This window comes from Lactuca virosa, chromosome 6, assembly GCF_052849685.1.
Source record: "Lactuca virosa cultivar CGN04683 chromosome 6, Lactuca_virosa_CGN04683_v6, whole genome shotgun sequence".
Classification (NCBI taxonomy): Eukaryota; Viridiplantae; Streptophyta; class Magnoliopsida; order Asterales; family Asteraceae; genus Lactuca; species Lactuca virosa.
This window is the reverse complement of record NC_136431.1, coordinates 73,394,866-73,413,079: the sequence shown is the minus strand read 5'-3', so window position 1 is coordinate 73,413,079 and position 18,214 is coordinate 73,394,866. Positions and strand designations below refer to the sequence as shown.

The following is an 18,214-nucleotide window of genomic DNA, read 5'->3' as shown; positions in this document are numbered from 1 at the left end:
TGGCCAAAAAATCTGAAAATCTGCAAACAGATGATCCAACACGTCGAGTCAGGCAATGGACTCGTCGAGTTGGCTCAACTCGTCAAGTTCCTTCATAGGACTCATCGAGTCCACCAGTCAGAGAGCAGATTTCAATTTGCTTCAACTTTGAACAATTAACCAATGCATCAACATAACAGAAAACACCCTAGTCTCTGATACCACTGATGGGTTTTGAGCACTATAACAATCTTATGGTGCACAAACAACCCTAATTCTTTGGATCTAAGTTTTCTCAAGTTATACATGCAATTTTCTTTTATCCAAAGAATGAACCCTAACTAGCATACAATTTTGAGATTTACAACATAAAACAAGTTAGATGAGTACCTCTTTGTTGTAGCTCGTAGAACTTGGCCTTTCAAGAGCTTAGCACCTCAAATGTGATACCTCAAATTAGTCACAAACACCAAGAACAATGGAGGACTATAAGAGAGAGGCTCGGAGGAACAAAAAATACGCTAGGGTTACTTCTTTTAAGTCTTGGCCGATTTTGGGAGTGCTAGGGGTTACATATATTGTGTGGAATTCCTAGGGTTTTAACTTGTAAACCCTAATTCATTCACTTAGGCCTTCAAACAATCCATTAACTCATTTGATAGGCCCTTTGGACTAACTCTTCATGGACTCTCACATAGATTTAGTCTATCCCTAATCAACATGGATCATTAGCCCAAACTATATGTATTACTGATTTAGCTAATCAGTCCCCGTTAATTTAATCAGTCTCTTTTGATAACTGAATTAATTCTAAATTAATTCCTGATCAATACCAATTAAATAATATGATTTCTCAATTAATATATTATTCTTATAATATATTAATAAATCATAAATAACCTCTTTCTCAAATATCCATCCTATCAAATTGCTCCGATGAAGGCAACCCAAAAGGACCATGCTATTATCGGGTCAAGTACATACTAACTATAGTTATGGGCTTAAACACCTAATCCAACAGAAACAGCTTCCAGTAATCTCTTCTTCTTCATCCTTCTCATCTGAAACACCTTTCTCCTCTCCATCTTCCTTCATCTTCGCATACATTTCCCCATGAGTTGGATTTCGCATATCATCATCATCCGATCCTGAAGATCAGATCTGATAAGTTCCATCTTCCTCATCATTTCCTTTACCAACTAACGAAAGGTTCTTTGTCTATGAATGAATTTATTCAAGCCTCTCCACGTAATAGGCTTCGTTTTTTACTCTCTCCCTTTTCTCTTCTTTCTTCCTCAGCATGCAATCCTTTTCCAAATGATTCGACCCATTGCAGTAGTTACAGTCATAACCTGAGTCTCCATTCAGTTTTAATTCCTTCTTCTTCTCATACGCACCTTTAACATCCTTCTCTAGTTTCGAATCATCCTTCACACTTTTTTCCAGATGAACTGTTTCCTTTAACCTCATTAATGTTCTTGAATTTTGGATTAAAAGGCTTCTTAAAGAATTTATTCACTTTGTTGTTCGAGTAGTATGTGACAGCTTCATCATCCGAGTTAAACAAGAAAACTTTTTCACCATTATTGGCTTCTTCATCAGATTCGACTTCAGATTCCTTTGGAGCAAATTTTGACCCCAAGGCCAAACGTCCTCCTAAACTCAATTTTCTTTCTTCAGGTATTGTCATTAATCTCACTGTCATGTGCTTTCAAGACATTGTACAGATCTGCAAGAGAGTAATAATCAAAGCTTTCTTGTGTCTTGATCATCAGACTGATATTTCTCCCTTCCTTTCTTAAACCCATGAGAAAGTTGAGATTGAACTCTAGTGATGAACGTGTCACTCCAAAGCGAGAACACTTGAAGATCAATTCATTCGATCGATCATAGTTTGATACGATTGATTCTGTTTCCTTCTGCTTGAACTCTCCCAACTCTAGCAAGCATTATTTGAGGGAACTCTTCTTTGTCTTCTCATTTCGTTGATATTTCTCCTTTAATGTATCCTAAATTTGGTTTGTAGTTTTACATCCTTGAACGTAATTGTAGACTACTGGTGGAAGAGCACCACGTAATTCACGCATACATTTCTTATCATTTTCCCTCATCCTGGATCCTCCTGTCATCATGTCATCAGAATTTACAGACATACCAACATCGACTAACATCACCGGACAATATTCTCCTCTTTTGATGGATCTCATCATATCTTCATCAATCCCATTCAGATAATCATTCATCATGTCAACCCATTGCTCATAATATTCCAGAATCAACATCGGAATCTTTGTTGATGATCCGAGCAAGTGAGAGAAATTAGACATTGTGTTCAAACCGAAATTCGCCATTGTTGTACGGATTTCGTAAAAAGAGAATTTTTTATTCAAATGAAAATCTAGGAAAGAAATCAATCAGAGATTGATTAGAAATCAATCGATCTAACAAACAGAGTGAAAAATCAATTCAATACAACCGATTGACACCAATTTCCTGATTAAATTTGCGGAAGATTTTGAATCGAAAAGAGCGATTAAGAAAAATGCAAAAATTATGACAAACTTCAATCGATTGAGAGAATCCTACTCTGATACCAATTGATGTGAGTTAGATTTTGATTAAGAACACAAATGAATCAATAAAAGTTGTAAATGGACACACGATCTAAATAAGATCTGTTTGACTTAATATCGTCTGAAGAGTACACGAGTGTTTCAGTATAAAATGTAAAATGATGTTGTGTTCGATACTCCTCTACTCTATATACTTAACCTATTTATAGGGTACAACAGACGCATAAAAAATAAAAAGGACTAAACATTACAGTGTCAAAACTAACATACCTTGTTAATAGTGTCGAAACCAGACTACTTTGGACACTTTACAGACACAAAGTACATTTGACTCCTCACTATAGACATTCGACCCCAACATTTCTATTATGATATATTAAATAGGGCATATTCGAACCTAATCACTAAAAACATTATTTATTTATATGCACGTATTAATATATTATGAGACTTAATGGACTTTTTTTTTTTGGTATGTTTGTGATTTTACTAAATTACCATATTGTTGTATAAACAAGGAACAACCTTTAATCATATAAAACAAACATATTTTCCATATTTTTTGCAATCTATATTTGATTAAAAACTATAATCCTATCAACCCGCACTTAGCATGGGCTTCCCCACTAGTTTCAATTAATGAAGATCAGATTTATTCTACTTTCAAGAACACCTTGGTGATTTTAATTATTTGTGGTTTCAGTAATGGGTCACATAAACACTTAATTATTTCTTGATGTCTTTGTTATTCTAAGGCATATTATAAGCTTTTTAAGATAATGTCACTTTTATTTGAAGGTATAATATATATAATGATTTCTTTCTATAGTTTTCCCTAAGAACAAAAATATTTCAAGGTTGACATAATTTTTGTACGACGTCCGTAATAATATTTTTAGGCCGGCCGGGTTGACATTCCGCTAATTAACCCATGTGAGATCATACGCCCTGCATTAATTCCCATTTGCATTAGGATAACTATATTAAATACATATATATCATCTACCAATACCATTCACACCATTTTAATATAACTTCATAATTAAATAACCTTTTTATCAAAATTTCAAACCACATTTTGTGAAATGAATATTATACAGACTTGTTAAATGTTAATATATTATGGAGGTTACATGATTAATATTCCCCGCATGTTACCATCTCAATGGATCAGTACGTACTCCTATACATACGGAGTACTTCATATCAATCATTATCAATAATACAACCCACCCCCCGGTGCATACCTGGATTATGCACTCAATTTAACAGATATAAATAACTGAATCAACGGATTGGTTATACGTACTTTAACATTTCCTAACAACTTCATCATGGTCACCAAACTGAATATTGTTCCAGTCTTGATTTTCCTCCTCTTCCAATACTCATATTCAGCAAAGGTAACATATAACGTCCTTAGTTTTGGAGCCAAAGCCAATGGCCGCTTAGACTCAAGAAGTGCGTTCCTAAAAGCATGGGGTTTGGCCTGTAATTCAACAAATCCCGCCATCATCTATGTACCCATTGGCAGGTACTTGATTGGTTCTGCAATCACATTCTCCGGCCAAGCATGTAAGAGCAAAGCCATCACAATGAAGATAGATGGTACTTTGGTGGCTCCCTCAACGTATAATGCAATAGGCAACGCCCAAGTTTGGATTAAGTTTTACCGGACTAACCATGTTACCATCTCCGGTGGAACCCTTGATGCCCAAGGTTCTTCTCTATGGGCCTGCAAATCCTCTGGAAAGACATGTCCTAAAGGAGCTACGGTAAGTACTATTATGCTTGCATGCACCCCTTATAAACATTGATGTTGATTTTAAATTCTTTTCTAAGATTATATATATCATTAATCTTGCAGACACTTGGCATCTACCATTCCCAAAACATAGTAATCAGTAATTTAAGGTCATTAAACAGCCAAATGTTCCACATCCTGCTATATGCATGCACCAATGCCAAGCTACAAGGGGTGAGTATCTCAGCACCCGGGCTCAGCCCTAACACAGATGGTATCCATTTATCATCTTCCACAGGCGTTACCATCTTGAATTCTAAGATCTCTACAGGGGACGACTGCATCTCCATTGGCCCCGGCAATTCTAATGTCTGGATAGAGAAGGTGGTGTGTGGACCCGGTCATGGCATCAGGTACATGAGTATTTTATAACATCTATAGTTTTGTTTTGAACTATGATATATTATTCTTCTCCAAGTGTGTTTGTGTATCTGTTAATTAGTTGTGTTATGTGGATGCAGCATCGGGAGTCTAGGTTGGGACGTTATCGAAGCGGGTGTTCAGAATGTTACTGTAAAAACTGCAACATTTATAGGTAGTGACAACGGTTTAAGGATAAAGACATGGGCAAGACTTAGTAATGGATTCGTGAAGGATGTTGTTTTCCAGCATGCAAGTATGGTGAACGTAAAAAATCCGATACTAATAGATGCAAATTACTGCCCAAACAATGAGAATTGCCCCAATCAGGTTTCAGGAGTAAAGATCAGCAACGTGCTGTATGAGGATGTACATGGAACATCAGCAACACGGGTGGCAGTGAAATTTGATTGTAGAAAGGGGAAGCCATGCACTAATATCAGACTAAAGGATGTTAACCTCAAATATGGGGGTCAACCAGCAGTCTCCTCTTGCTCCTATGCTGCTGGTACTGCTTCTGGATTACTTCAACCTACAAGTTGTCTCTAATTCAAGTACTCGTTTGAGGCAAAAATTTTAGGCAATCTTATTCGGAACTTTTATACATCCGAAGCAGACAACTAAAAGATTGGACTTCCACCTCCAAAATAAGGCAGACAACTTTTGATACATCTGAAAAAGAGACACCTTTTTTTTCTTTTTGCGGTAGATCTAGTTGTTAATTAGTCAACAAAGCATCAGAGAGACCATTGTGTACGTAGATCTTGTAAAATAGGATAATTTGTTATTTCCTACAGTATATGTTGTAACCTGTACTTTATATTCTTCAATATACAACATAGGTACCAATCCATTTTTTTTCCACCTCTCGATTTCTCTCTCTTCCCTACTATTGTCATCGGCGGCCGGCGACTCCACCGGAGATGCCTGCTTCTATTTCCCTAGCCACTCTACATCATATGATATAATTAAGATATCATCTTCTAATTATTTTTTTGTGGCGCAATCAGGTCCTGCCACTCCTTGCCTACCAGAAACTCACAAACTTACAGGATACGTGCATGGCAACGTTAGCTCTCCAGAACCCACCATTGATGATGCCTGTAGGTAAAGCTTCTCCCTATCTCACCTATCTCTCTCAGCAAGAGGCTGACCAACGAGCTATTATTCTGCTTCATTCTTCCCTCTCTGGAGATGCCATGGTTATGGCATTCGCCCTAAAAACATCCGGTGACGTATGGTACGATCTTGAAACTCCTACAAGCACGACTCCATTTAATGGATGCATACTCCATAATTCCCTTTCGTAACTGCAGAAGGAAAATTCTACGGTGTCCGACTACGATCGTAAATTCAAAACTATATGTGATCAACTTGCAGTGATTGGTCTTCACAAAATCACGAGTTATTGTTTGCCTCTTTCGAGACCTTCTCTATAACACAACCGGCTATAAAACCACATCCCTCTTTTTGTGATCTTCTCTCTCAAGCAGAAAGTCATGAATTGTTTCTCACTTTCGGCTCACGTATCTTCTCTTCCACCCACGGCGTTTTGAGCTCAAACACATCAACCTTCTCATGAAACACATCAACCTTCACATGTGTTTGTATGATTATGTGTTTATATGTTATATATATACCGGACGGGTCCCAAAGCCAGGCGGGGCCTGATGACTGACAGATCTGTATACCGAGCGGGGCCCACTATATGTTTGATATGTATGGTAGTGGTAGGGGTGAAATAGACCCGATATCCGATTTAAATAGACCGAAGGGGATTGCAAGCACCCAGATACGTTTTGGGTTATTTATATATGGTATGTGGTATTTTGGGAACTCACTAAGCTTTGTGCTTACGGTTTTCATGGTTATGGTTTCATGAACTTCTAGTTCGAAAGGGAAGCATCCGGCTGGATCGCAGTGCATCCACCCATGTTTCCACATCATGGTGATTTTTAGGATTGTACTCTGATAACAGTTTTTTTATAAAAGTACTTTTGAATATTTAGATAAGCAGATATTGAATGTTGACTTAAAAGTAATTAATGTTTTGGTTGAATTAAAAATGAAACTTTTACCTCATAATTTTGGGTCGGTACAAGTTGGTATCAGAGCCTTGGTTTGAGGGATTCGGGCACACTCTCGAGTATGACTAAACTCAAACTGAGGAATTGGTAATTTTTCTTTAAAAAAATCCAGTTTTAAAAATATTTTTGTAAAGGGAATGAAATTTCTAAAAGGATTTTTATAAACACAAAGGGAGTGTGATGCCTGCAATCGTCCGAGCTCAAGTATATGATTCCCAGAATACCCATACATGTTTGTTATGATTATATGTTATGAGAATTGCATGTTAGGATGAGGCTAGGGATACTTTCAGGAATTGCATGATAGATTGGTCTGATATGTGATGCCTTGTAGCCTAGAGAGCATTGGAGGCTATGCTGGAATGAGAATATGTATTGGTATTAGTAATTGCTAAGTGTATGCTTTAAAAACTATATACAATTAGGATCATATAGCCCTAGAATGATTGACTTGGCCTTATTTTCTGTTCCTCGTTTGGTTGTGGTCATAGGGTAGAGTCTTTTATTTGATAGTCTATTTGATCATGTATTGTGTATAATTTGCATGAATAAGGGAACAGGCAGTGAGAGTGGAAGTTCCTAGCATGAGTTCTAGTATGTGAGTTTGAATGTTCTTTGGATATTCTATGGATTGGATAGCTATTGCACGAATGTTGCTTGCTTTGTGCTTTGTAGCACTCTTAAGTGATGTGAGTTAGCTATTAAGTGAATATGTTAAGTCATATGTAATAAAGGTTGAATAATCTCAGAGTAATGGATTTGACCCTATTGCGCAGCTCTTGTTTGAGTCTAACCGTTGTAGGGATGAGTCTTTTACTCGAAGGATTATCTGAGCTTTGTTGCATGTGATTGTATTCATGAGGTACTCGCTTACATTATGGGGAGTTCTTCAGCAGCTGATGGCAGTGTGAGGTCGAAAACCTAGGAAAGCCTAGGAAGTGCTTCAGTGGGTTGAGTTGCATTGTTCAGCGAGCATTTGGAGTATCAACTGAGAAGGTGAGTTAGAGGATTCAGGATGATTGTTGAGGAAAGTATGGATAGGTGCAGAAGGTAGTATTGGGCCCATACTACTAAAAGCAAATGATCCATACTCGAATCGGGAGAGTCTTGGAGAATCTAGGAAGCTTGTGGTATAAGGATTCTAGGATATGTTCTAATCATTTGCATGATTTTTTTTAGAATGGTGATGAACACTCAAGAAGGAGGTTCGGGTTCGGGTTCAGGATCAGGTGCAGGTACCGAGCCGATCGATGAGTAGATGCGGGAGTTCATCTCGTCGGAGATTACCCACGGTAATTTGGAATAGACTCCTATGATCTTTGGTTCGGTCAAGGAGGGGATTTTGGAAATTTTGGATGGTCATCTCGGTGCTTTTCAGACCTAGATTGTAGGAGGACCGTTTGGGGCCCATCAGGAGCTCAAGGCTTGTGGAGCCCTATAATACTTTGGGAAGGAGGATCCTTTTGCTAGCTCTTGTCGTAAGGGATCAGAGGTGGGTTTTTCATCATCCCTTCCGGGAGATCGGTCCCACGATTGGATTGCCACCAAGGTTTCACGAGCTTTACTTAAGGATTACCCGACATAATTGGTCGTGTCACCGATAGATTGGCCGCCAGGTTTGAGGGTCGGATCTTGGCTGTTCAGGCGGTTAATGGGGGTGGTCGGGGTGACTCGGGAGCAGGAGATAGGTTTGGAGAGGCGACTAGGGAAGAGGAAGCGGACCCATGGTCTTACTCGGCTAGCAACATCTGCGCCGTTGTGTGTTCCCATGTCTAGTGTTAGAGGCCCGAGGGGCCATGATGTTTACACGAAGGATGAAAGAGCACATGAGTGTGTGTGTGGCAAGTTTAAATGTGGCAGGTGTGGATGGAAGCGCCAACTCCGCCAAGAATGCACCTTAGAGGTAGAATTGTGTCATCTTTGTCATCAGTCTGGCCATATCAAGATGAATTGCCCACGCTTAGTGGTTGGGGCGGCCCGGGTTCCATCGCAGGTTCTTTGGTAGGAAGGGGAGGTCAGGATTTCATCAGAAGCTATTGCGCGTATATTATCTTTTGCTTTTCTCTTGATTATTATTAGTATTTATATTTCTTTGGAATCTTGTTTGGGTATGGCTAAGAATTATCTCTAGTTAGTTCGCTGTTATTGCCTAAGTTATATCATCAATAATTGTTATATGGCTTTTGCATGCCAAGAGTCAACAGTAGGTCGTATCTTTCTAAGCGGGTTTCAATTTGTTCGGTTGTTGTTCCAGTTCTTTGATGGGGTCAATTTAGGGATATCATTTAGAAGGCCTAGGTCGGATTACCTAGTTAGTTCTTCAATGAAGTCAGAGTTCAGTCGTGTTAGCATTTGTTCCGGTAGGATCGACAGTCGTAGATGGAAGGACTTTTGGGCTTTAGCATTTGTTCCGGTAGGATCGGCAGTCGTAGATGGAAGGAATTTTGGGCTCAAACACTACCATTGCTAGGGAAGGAGTGGCAGCAAGAAGATGGTGGTGGAAGTCGCATGAGTTTGTTTGGTCACTGGAAGTGCCAGACAATTTTATAATCGCAAGGGTTGAAGAGGGTTAGAATTCAGAGATTCTTCTGAGGATGGGAAGTTGGAGTGAATATTCGCCAGTTCAGAGCAAGGGTTATGATCTTTGTTACCAGCATGAAGGACATAAGGATTTGGTGATGTACCATGGGGAATAAATTGGGGTTATCGGGCTTGCTGATATTTCAGGGAGTATTCATCTGGATCCCAGGAGTTGTGTGACCATCGGGATTGGCTAGTAATGAAATGCTAGTTCTTGGTAAGCTCATGTCGTCAACGGTTTGAGTTATAAGGAGGCAAGATGGGTTGGCAATCCATCAAATTTTATGGGTTAGGAGAGCTTCGACAAATCCAAGTAGGGGAGGATCGTTCAGATTTTCGGAGTTGAATCAGGTATGAATCTAGGGTGAGTTTCACATCCTAGTCGGTAGGGAAGACAAGTCAAGTGGTCGTCTGGATTGAAGATTGTGTAAGTTGGGAGTTCGAGAAACTTCCAACAGATGGTTGGCGGCTTCTTCGTGATGGATAGAAGACATGTGGACGGATCTAGGTTGCGGGTTGTGTTAGATCCTTGCTGACTGTTCTTGTTTGATGAAGGCTTTGGGGTTCGAAGCATGACCCAAACACTTGATTGGGGTTCAGTCGGATGTGGGTTCGACGCAAGATGATTGTGGATGATATGGTAGAGGTGTGGTAAGACCATGAGCGGTGACCATGGTGGGATAGACGTGTCGTAAGACTGCAGGGTGGCCGTAGCACTCACTGGATTGGAAAATACTATGGATGTGTTGTAAGATTGCGATGGGATCATAGCATTCACCAGATTAATGTAGACGATCATTGGGAATGTTGTAGCAAACTTTTGCTATGTCTAAGCATCTTAGACATCTACAAGCCAATTCATGACAGTCTAACTTCATAACCTACTTCCAAAGTATGATTGACTGTGGATAGTTCGAATAATCATATTATTCTGGAAGTCAAAACATGCAAAAGTGAAACATAAAATAAACATTTGACAGAAGACAGTAAAATTTACTTATAAATAAAACCCTTATTATTTAATCATCAAATGCCAATTACATTTATTTATTACAAGTTTCTAACTGCCTATCTAATCACTAAAACTAATATCGTCCCTTAGGCCAATGCTCTTAGCATGCTGCAAATGCTTAACCCTACTCAGTCCCTTCGTAAGGGGATCTGCTGGGTTATCCTCTGACGATACCCTCTTCACTACGAGGAGTCCCTCTTCTACTCGATGTCTTATGAAGTGATATTTTTTTTCGATGTGTCTAGATCTGCCATGATCCCTTGGTTCCTTGGTTAAAGCGACCGCACCCTCGTTGTCACAGAAAATCTCCATAGGCTCCTTTACAGCTGGTACAACTCCAAGGTCTCCGATGAAGTTCTTTAGCCATATTGTCTCCTTCGACGCGTTGCTTGCTGCTATGTACTCTGATTCGAATGTTGAATCAGCTATAGTCTCATGTTTAGAACTTTTCAATGTTACTGATCCTCCATTTAGGGTAAATACCCATCCCGACTGAGGGCAGAAATTATCTCTGTCAGTCTGAAAGCTGGCGTCACTATACCTTGTCACTCTCAAGTCATCACTCCCACCGAGGGTAAGGACCCAGTCCTTAGTCCTCCGCAGGTACTTAAGAATGTTCTTTACTGCTATCCAGTGAGTTCTACCAGGATTCCCTTGATATCGACTAACCATGCTCAAAGCAAAAGCCATATCAATGCGAGTACATGTCATAGCATACATGATCGAGCCAACGGCAGAAGCATATGGTACTCGACTCATTTCTGCTATTTCAGCATCGATACTCGGACTTTGAGTCTTACTCAGTTTGGTATTGCTCTGGATAGGCAATTCTCATTTCTTGGAATTCTCCATGTTGAAACGTTTCAACACCTTGTCCAAGTACGTAGTTTCACTAATTCCTATTAGTCTTTTAGTCTTATTTCTCAATATCCTTATCCCTAGAATGTAAGCAGCTTCCCCGAGGTCCTTCATAGCGAAACACTTCCCAAGCCAGGACTTAACTTCCTGCAAGGTTGGAACGTCGTTTCCTATGAGTAGTATGTCATCCACATAATACACCAGAAAGCTAACTACACTCCCACTAGCCTTGACATATACGCAGGACTCATCATCGCTTCTCGAAAACCCGAACTCTTTGACTTTCTCATCGAAACAAACATTCCATCCGCGATATGCTTGCTTTCGTCCATAAATGGATTTCTCAATATTACACACTCTATTAGGGTACTTCGCATCTAAATGTAAACATCCTCAACCAACTTCCCATTAAGGAAAGAAATTTTGACATCCATCTGTCATATTTAATAATCATGAAATGCAGCTATGGGTAGCATAACCCTTATAGATTTGATCTGCGCTATTAGTGAGAAGGTCTCATCATAGTCAACTCCAGGATTTTGAGTAAAGCCCTTCGCAACCAATAACGCCTTATATGTGTGTACTTTCCCATCCATGTCGGTCTTCTTCTTGAAGATCCACTTGCACCCGACCATCTTACGACCTGGTACATTGTCAACCAAGTTCCAAAATTGATTGTCATGCATAGACTGAATCTCGATGTCCATTGCCTCTTTCCACTTTGCAGACTCTTGGCCCGCCATGGCTTCCTTGTAGTTGTTAGGTTCATCCAAATTTATCACTGTGCTATCACTGATAAACGTATCACCTTCACTTGTTATATGAAAACCATACAACAAAGGTGGAACACTAAATCTACTGGAACATCTCAGAGGTAAGGACTCGTCAACTGGTTCAACAAGATTCTCATCCTCAGGTTGAGCGCTAGTGTTAGAGGTTCCTTCATCGCTTAACTCTTGAAGATTCTCATCCTCAGGTTGAGCGCTAGTGTCAATTTGCCTCACACTATCCTCTTGGCATATGAGTTTTCTTTCACGAAGACCACGTTCTCACTAGGTCTATAGAAAAAATATCCAAAGGATTTATGTGGGTAGACGATGAAAATACAACGCTCACTACGAGGTTCGAGCTTGTCGTGAGTCTCTCATCTTACGAAAGCCTCGCAACCCCAAACCTTCATAAGTGCTAATGAGGGAACCTTCACTGTCCACTTTTCGTGAGGTATTTTGGAAACCTTCTTAGTTGGGACTAGATTAAGGATATGGGCGGAATTCTCTAAGGCATACCCCCATAATGAGATAGGTAACGAAGCTCGACTCATCATGGAACGAACCATGTCCAACAAGGTTCGATTGCGCCTATTAGCCACACCATTAAGTTATGGTGTCCTAAGTGGCGTCAATTGTGAAACAATTCCACATTCTTTAAGACAGTCATGGAACTCAATACTAAGAAACTCACCACCTCGATCGGATCGGAGCATCTTTATCTTCCTGCCCAATTGATTCTCCACTTCTTGGTTAAACTCTTTGACCTTTTCAAAGGTTTCCGCCTTGTGCTTGATTAAGTAGATATATCCATATCATCTATAATCGTCGTTAAAAGTTACATAGAAGCGGTTAGCATCCCTTGTGGCGGATCTGAAAGATCCCCACACATCGGTGTGTATGAGATCCAACAAACCCTCACCTCTTTCACAAGTACCAGTGAAAGGTGACTTGGTCATCTTTCCAAGCAAACAAGATTCGCACGTGTCATGCATCCGATTATAAGTCAACTGACTCCAACACACCATCCTTTTGGAGTTGAGCTATGCGTTTCTTGTTGACATGTCCAAGACGACAATGCCACAAGCCTGCCTTGTCCAAACCATTCGACATATCAATATGCAATATATTATTTCCTAAGTTGTCTACAACCATCACAGTTTCATATATACCATTACAAGTAAATGTTTCAAAATAAAATTTACCATTATAAAAAGCAATAATAGAACCAATTTCATTGTTAAATGAAAATCTAAAACCTTGTTCATACAAACCATGAAAAGAAATAATGTTTCTCGCCATTTCTGACGAGTAGCAACAATCGTTCAAATCTAACCCTAACCCATTACTAAGCAATAAATAATAAACTCCAATCTTGGTGACAGGTGACGCTTTCCTATTCCCCATGATCAAGTTCATCTTCCCGTGCTCCACATCCCTACTTCTTCTTAGACCCTGCAATTCATAACAAATGTGAAAACCACATCCTGTATCAAGGACCCAAGAACTATTATGTGATGAGTTTTTAGATTGAATAGTGTAAATACCTGCGAAGGTGGGCTTTATCTTTTCATCATTAATGTACTGCAAGCATTTAGGGCAGCTTCCTTTCCAATGCCCCTTTTCATGAAAATTAAAGAACTCGTCTTCCTTTGGATTGGATGAGGGAGTAGCAGAACCACCTTTGGACCCACTTGAAGAGGATCTATCATGAGACTTTCCCTTGTGATTCCTTAAAGGAGATTTCCTTTTCTTCCCTTTCCCATGCCTAATTGATAGGACTGAGGTGGAAGCAGTAGGACTGGGTACAACAGATTTGTCTTTTAGACTAATTTCAGCAGTTCTCAGAAGGCCTTGAAGCTTGCTTAGAGTGACTTCCTCCTTATTCATATGATACGTCATCCTGAACTGATCATAACAAGGAGGTAAAGAGTGTAGGATAATGTCCATAGCCAACTCTTCGTCGAAATTGACATTCAACTTTAGCAAGCGGTCCACATATCTTTGCATCTTTTGCAAGTGGGCCGTGATGGACTCTCCATCTTTCATTTTTGTTATTATCATGGAGGCAATGATTTCATACCTTTCTTGTCGAGCACTCTGATGGTACCTTTCCATCAAGTCTTGGTGCATCTCGAAAGGCTAGAAATCCTTGTAGGACTTTTGAAGCTCAGAAGTCATAGTGGCTAGCATGATGCACGACACAATTGTCGTGTCCTTCTCATGAGCCCTATACTCAGCCAGTTGCTCAGGAGTAGCAGTTTCTTCATCAATCTCCTTTATCTCTTTGTCGAGGACATATTCATTTTCCTCGTATTGAATGGCCATGTGAATGTTTCGAATCCATTCATTGAAATTCGACCCATCGAAAATGACCCTCCTACATAAGTTCATGAGGGAGAAAGAGCCGGAAGAGTTTGAGTTTGAAGCGTTGTTTGAGGTAGACATCTGAAAAGAATGACAAGTTTCATTAGATAGAAATTCCTTAATATAACACCCAAATGAAATATTAAGGCAAGAACTAAACACAATAATTCACAACTTAGAAAAAGGATGTCGTAATCTAATTGCAAATTATTTGAAGGGAGGTAAATGACGGTTTACCAATTTTCACCACCCAAAATCAAAATTTCAAATAATTAAGTTTTATGAAAATCCTAGATCTTTGAAATTCATTAAACCTTTCAATGGCATGTTTAATCTCGATTATGCCCTTCAAGTTTGTGACTGGGATACCGAGGATCACAAACAAGGTGTGAATAACCATGTAAATATGTGTGGTACTCTCGATGTCATTTATCACCTAATCAATGTGTCAGTGAACCATACAGGCTCTATTGATCTATGACAAATACCTAGCTACCCCTTCCCACCCTTGTTAGTCCAAACTAGTGTGTCGGTAAACCACATACGCTCCACTAACGACTTGGCAAGGTGTAAAGCGCAATTTCATGGAATATCACCATTTTCACATTTTTCCTAAAGTAACTAAGACTGAGAATTTATGAAAAACATTTAGTTACTTTTATAATTATCATTATACTTATTAATGAGAATTAATATCCTATCCTACCTGTTCGGTTAACGACCCTCCACTAGTCAAGGAAGCGGCGGGTGAGACTGGACACCCATTTAATCGCCATTTTATAGACAATTTCATTATACCCCCTTATAGGGTTTAGAATAGTATAAGAGTTGAATTTTAAACTTTTAAAACTCTAGGGTTTAGAATTTAAATATTTCAAAATCAAAACTTTTAATCCAATTTTAAATTCCAAAACTTGAGGGCAAGTTTTGAAACTTTTCAAAACATGTTAGATCAAATTTGAAAACAATTAAATTAATCATATAATTTATCTATATCACAAAATTTGACCTAATCTAATTTCATATTGAAAGATAATTCAAATCAAATTCTACAAATAATTAATTTATCACATAATCAAGTAATTATCTTAAAATTTGACAATTATCCTCCAATTGGTTGAGGATAATCATTACCTTATCATAAAAAATGAATTTTATCAGTCAAAACATTTTGTGGTAATGATCATAATCCAATTCTGGCCAAAAAATCTGAAAATCTGCAAACAGATGATCCAACATGTCGAGTCAGGCAATGGACTCGTCGAGTTGGCTCAACTCGTCAAGTTCCTTCATAGGACTCATCGAGTCCACCAGTCAGAGAGCAGATTTCAATTTGCTTCAACTTTGAACAATTAACCAATGCATCAACATAACAGAAAACACCCTAGTCTCTGATACCACTGATGGGTTTTGAGCACTATAACAATCTTATGGTGCACAAACAACCCTAATTCTTTGGATCTAAGTTTTCTCAAGTTATACATGCAATTTTCTTTTATCCAAAGAATGAACCCTAACTAGCATACAATTTTGAGATTTACAACATAAAACAAGTTAGATGAGCACCTCTTTGTTGTAGCTCGTAGAACTTGGCCTTTCAAGAGCTTAGCACCTCAAATGTGATACCTCAAATTAGTCACAAACACCAAGAACAATGGAGGACTATAAGAGAGAGGCTCGGAGGAACAAAAAATACGCTAGGGTTACTTCTTTTAAGTCTTGGCCGATTTTGGGAGTGCTAGGGGTTACATATATTGTGTGGAATTCCTAGGGTTTTAACTTGTAAACCCTAATTCATTCACTTAGGCCTTCAAACAATCCATTAACTCATTTGATAGGCCCTTTGGACTAACTCTTCATGGACTCTCACATAGATTTAGTCTATCCCTAATCAACATGGATCATTAGCCCAAACTATATGTATTACTGATTTAGCTAATCAGTCCCCGTTAATTTAATCAGTCTATTTTGATCATTGAATTAATTCTAAATTAATTCCTGATCAATACCAATTAAATAATATGATTTCTCAATTAATATATTATTCTTATAATATATTAATAAATCATAAATAACCTCTTTCTCAAATATCCATCCTATCAAATTGCTCCGATGAAGGCAACCCAAAAGGACCATGCTATTATCGGGTCAAGTACATACTAACTATAGTTATGGGCTTAAATACCTAATCCAACAGAAACAGCTTCCAATAATCTCTTCTTCTTCATCCTTCTCATCTGAAACACCTTTCTCCTCTCCATCTTCCTTCATCTTCGCATGCATTTCCCCATGAGTTGGATTTCGCATATCATCATCATCCGATCCTGAAGATCAGATCTGATAAGTTCCATCTTCCTCATCATTTCCTTTACCAACTAACGAAAGGTTCTTTGTCTATGAATGAATTTCTTCAAGCCTCTCCACGTAATAGGCTTCGTTTTTTACTCTCTCCCTTTTCTCTTCTTTCTTCCTCAGCATGCAATCCTTTTCCAAATGATTCGACCCATTGCAGTAGTTACAGTCATAACCTGAGTCTCCATTCAGTTTTAATTCCTTCTTCTTCTCATACGCACCTTTAACATCCTTCTCTAGTTTCGAATCATCCTTCACACTTTTTTCCAGATGAACTGTTTCCTTTAACCTCATTAATGTTCTTGAATTTTGGATTAAAAGGCTTCTTAAAGAATTTATTCACTTTGTTGTTCGAGTAGTATGTGACAGCTTCATCATCCGAGTTAAACAAGAAAACTTTTTCACCATTATTGGCTTCTTCATCAGATTTGACTTCAGATTCCTTTGGAGCAAATTTTGACCCCAAGGCCAAACGTCCTCCTAAACTCAATTTTCTTTCTTCAGGTATTGTCATTAATCTCACTGTCATGTGCTTTCAATACATTGTACAGATCTGCAAGAGAGTAATAATCAAAGCTTTCTTGTGTCTTGATCATCAGACTGATATTTCTCCCTTCCTTTCTTAAACCCATGAGAAAGTTGAGATTGAACTCTAGTGATGAACGTGTCACTCCAAAGCGAGAACACTTGAAGATCAATTCATTCGATCGATCATAGTTTGATACGATTGATTCTGTTTCCTTCTGCTTGAACTCTCCCAACTCTAGCAAGCATTATTTGAGGGAACTCTTCTTTGTCTTCTCATTTCGTTGATATTTCTCCTTTAATGTATCCTAAATTTGGTTTGTAGTTTTACATCCTTGAACGTAATTGTAGACTACTGGTGGAAGAGCACCACGTAATTCACGCATACATTTCTTATCATTTTCCCTCATCCTGGATCCTCCTGTCATCATGTCATCAGAATTTACAGACATACCAACATCGACTAACATCACCGGACAATATTCTCCTCTTTTGATGGATCTCATCATATCTTCATCAATCCCATTCAGATAATCATTCATCATGTCAACCCATTGCTCATAATATTCCAGAATCAACATCGGAATCTTTGTTGATGATCCGAGCAAGTGAGAGAAATTAGACATTGTGTTCAAACCGAAATTCGCCATTGTTGTACGGATTTCGTAAAAAGAGAATTTTTTATTCAAATGAAAATCTAGGAAAGAAATCAATCAGAGATTGATTAGAAATCAATCGATCTAACAAACAGAGTGAAAAATCAATTCAATACAACCGATTGACACCAATTTCCTGATTAAATTTGCGGAAGATTTTGAATCGAAAAGAGCGATTAAGAAAAATGCAAAAATTATGACAAACTTCAATCGATTGAGAGAATCCTACTCTGATACCAATTGATGTGAGTTAGATTTTGATTAAGAACACAAATGAATCAATAAAAGTTGTAA

At 38.6% G+C, this 18,214-nt stretch overlaps 1 protein-coding gene across 1 annotated transcript; it reads left to right on the top strand.

Annotated features, from left to right (window-relative positions):
- Window positions 1–3,883: 3,883 nt before the first annotated feature.
- On the top strand, window positions 3,884–5,525 carry LOC145119844 (polygalacturonase-like). The gene is made up of 3 exons (XM_079055605.1): window positions 3,884–4,327; window positions 4,420–4,709; window positions 4,818–5,525. The coding sequence occupies exons 1-3, from the start codon at window positions 3,887–3,889 to the stop codon at window positions 5,263–5,265; spliced, it is 1,179 nt and encodes a 392-aa protein (XP_078911731.1). The 5' UTR covers window positions 3,884–3,886; the 3' UTR covers window positions 5,266–5,525.
- The last annotated feature ends 12,689 nt before the right edge of the window (window positions 5,526–18,214 follow it).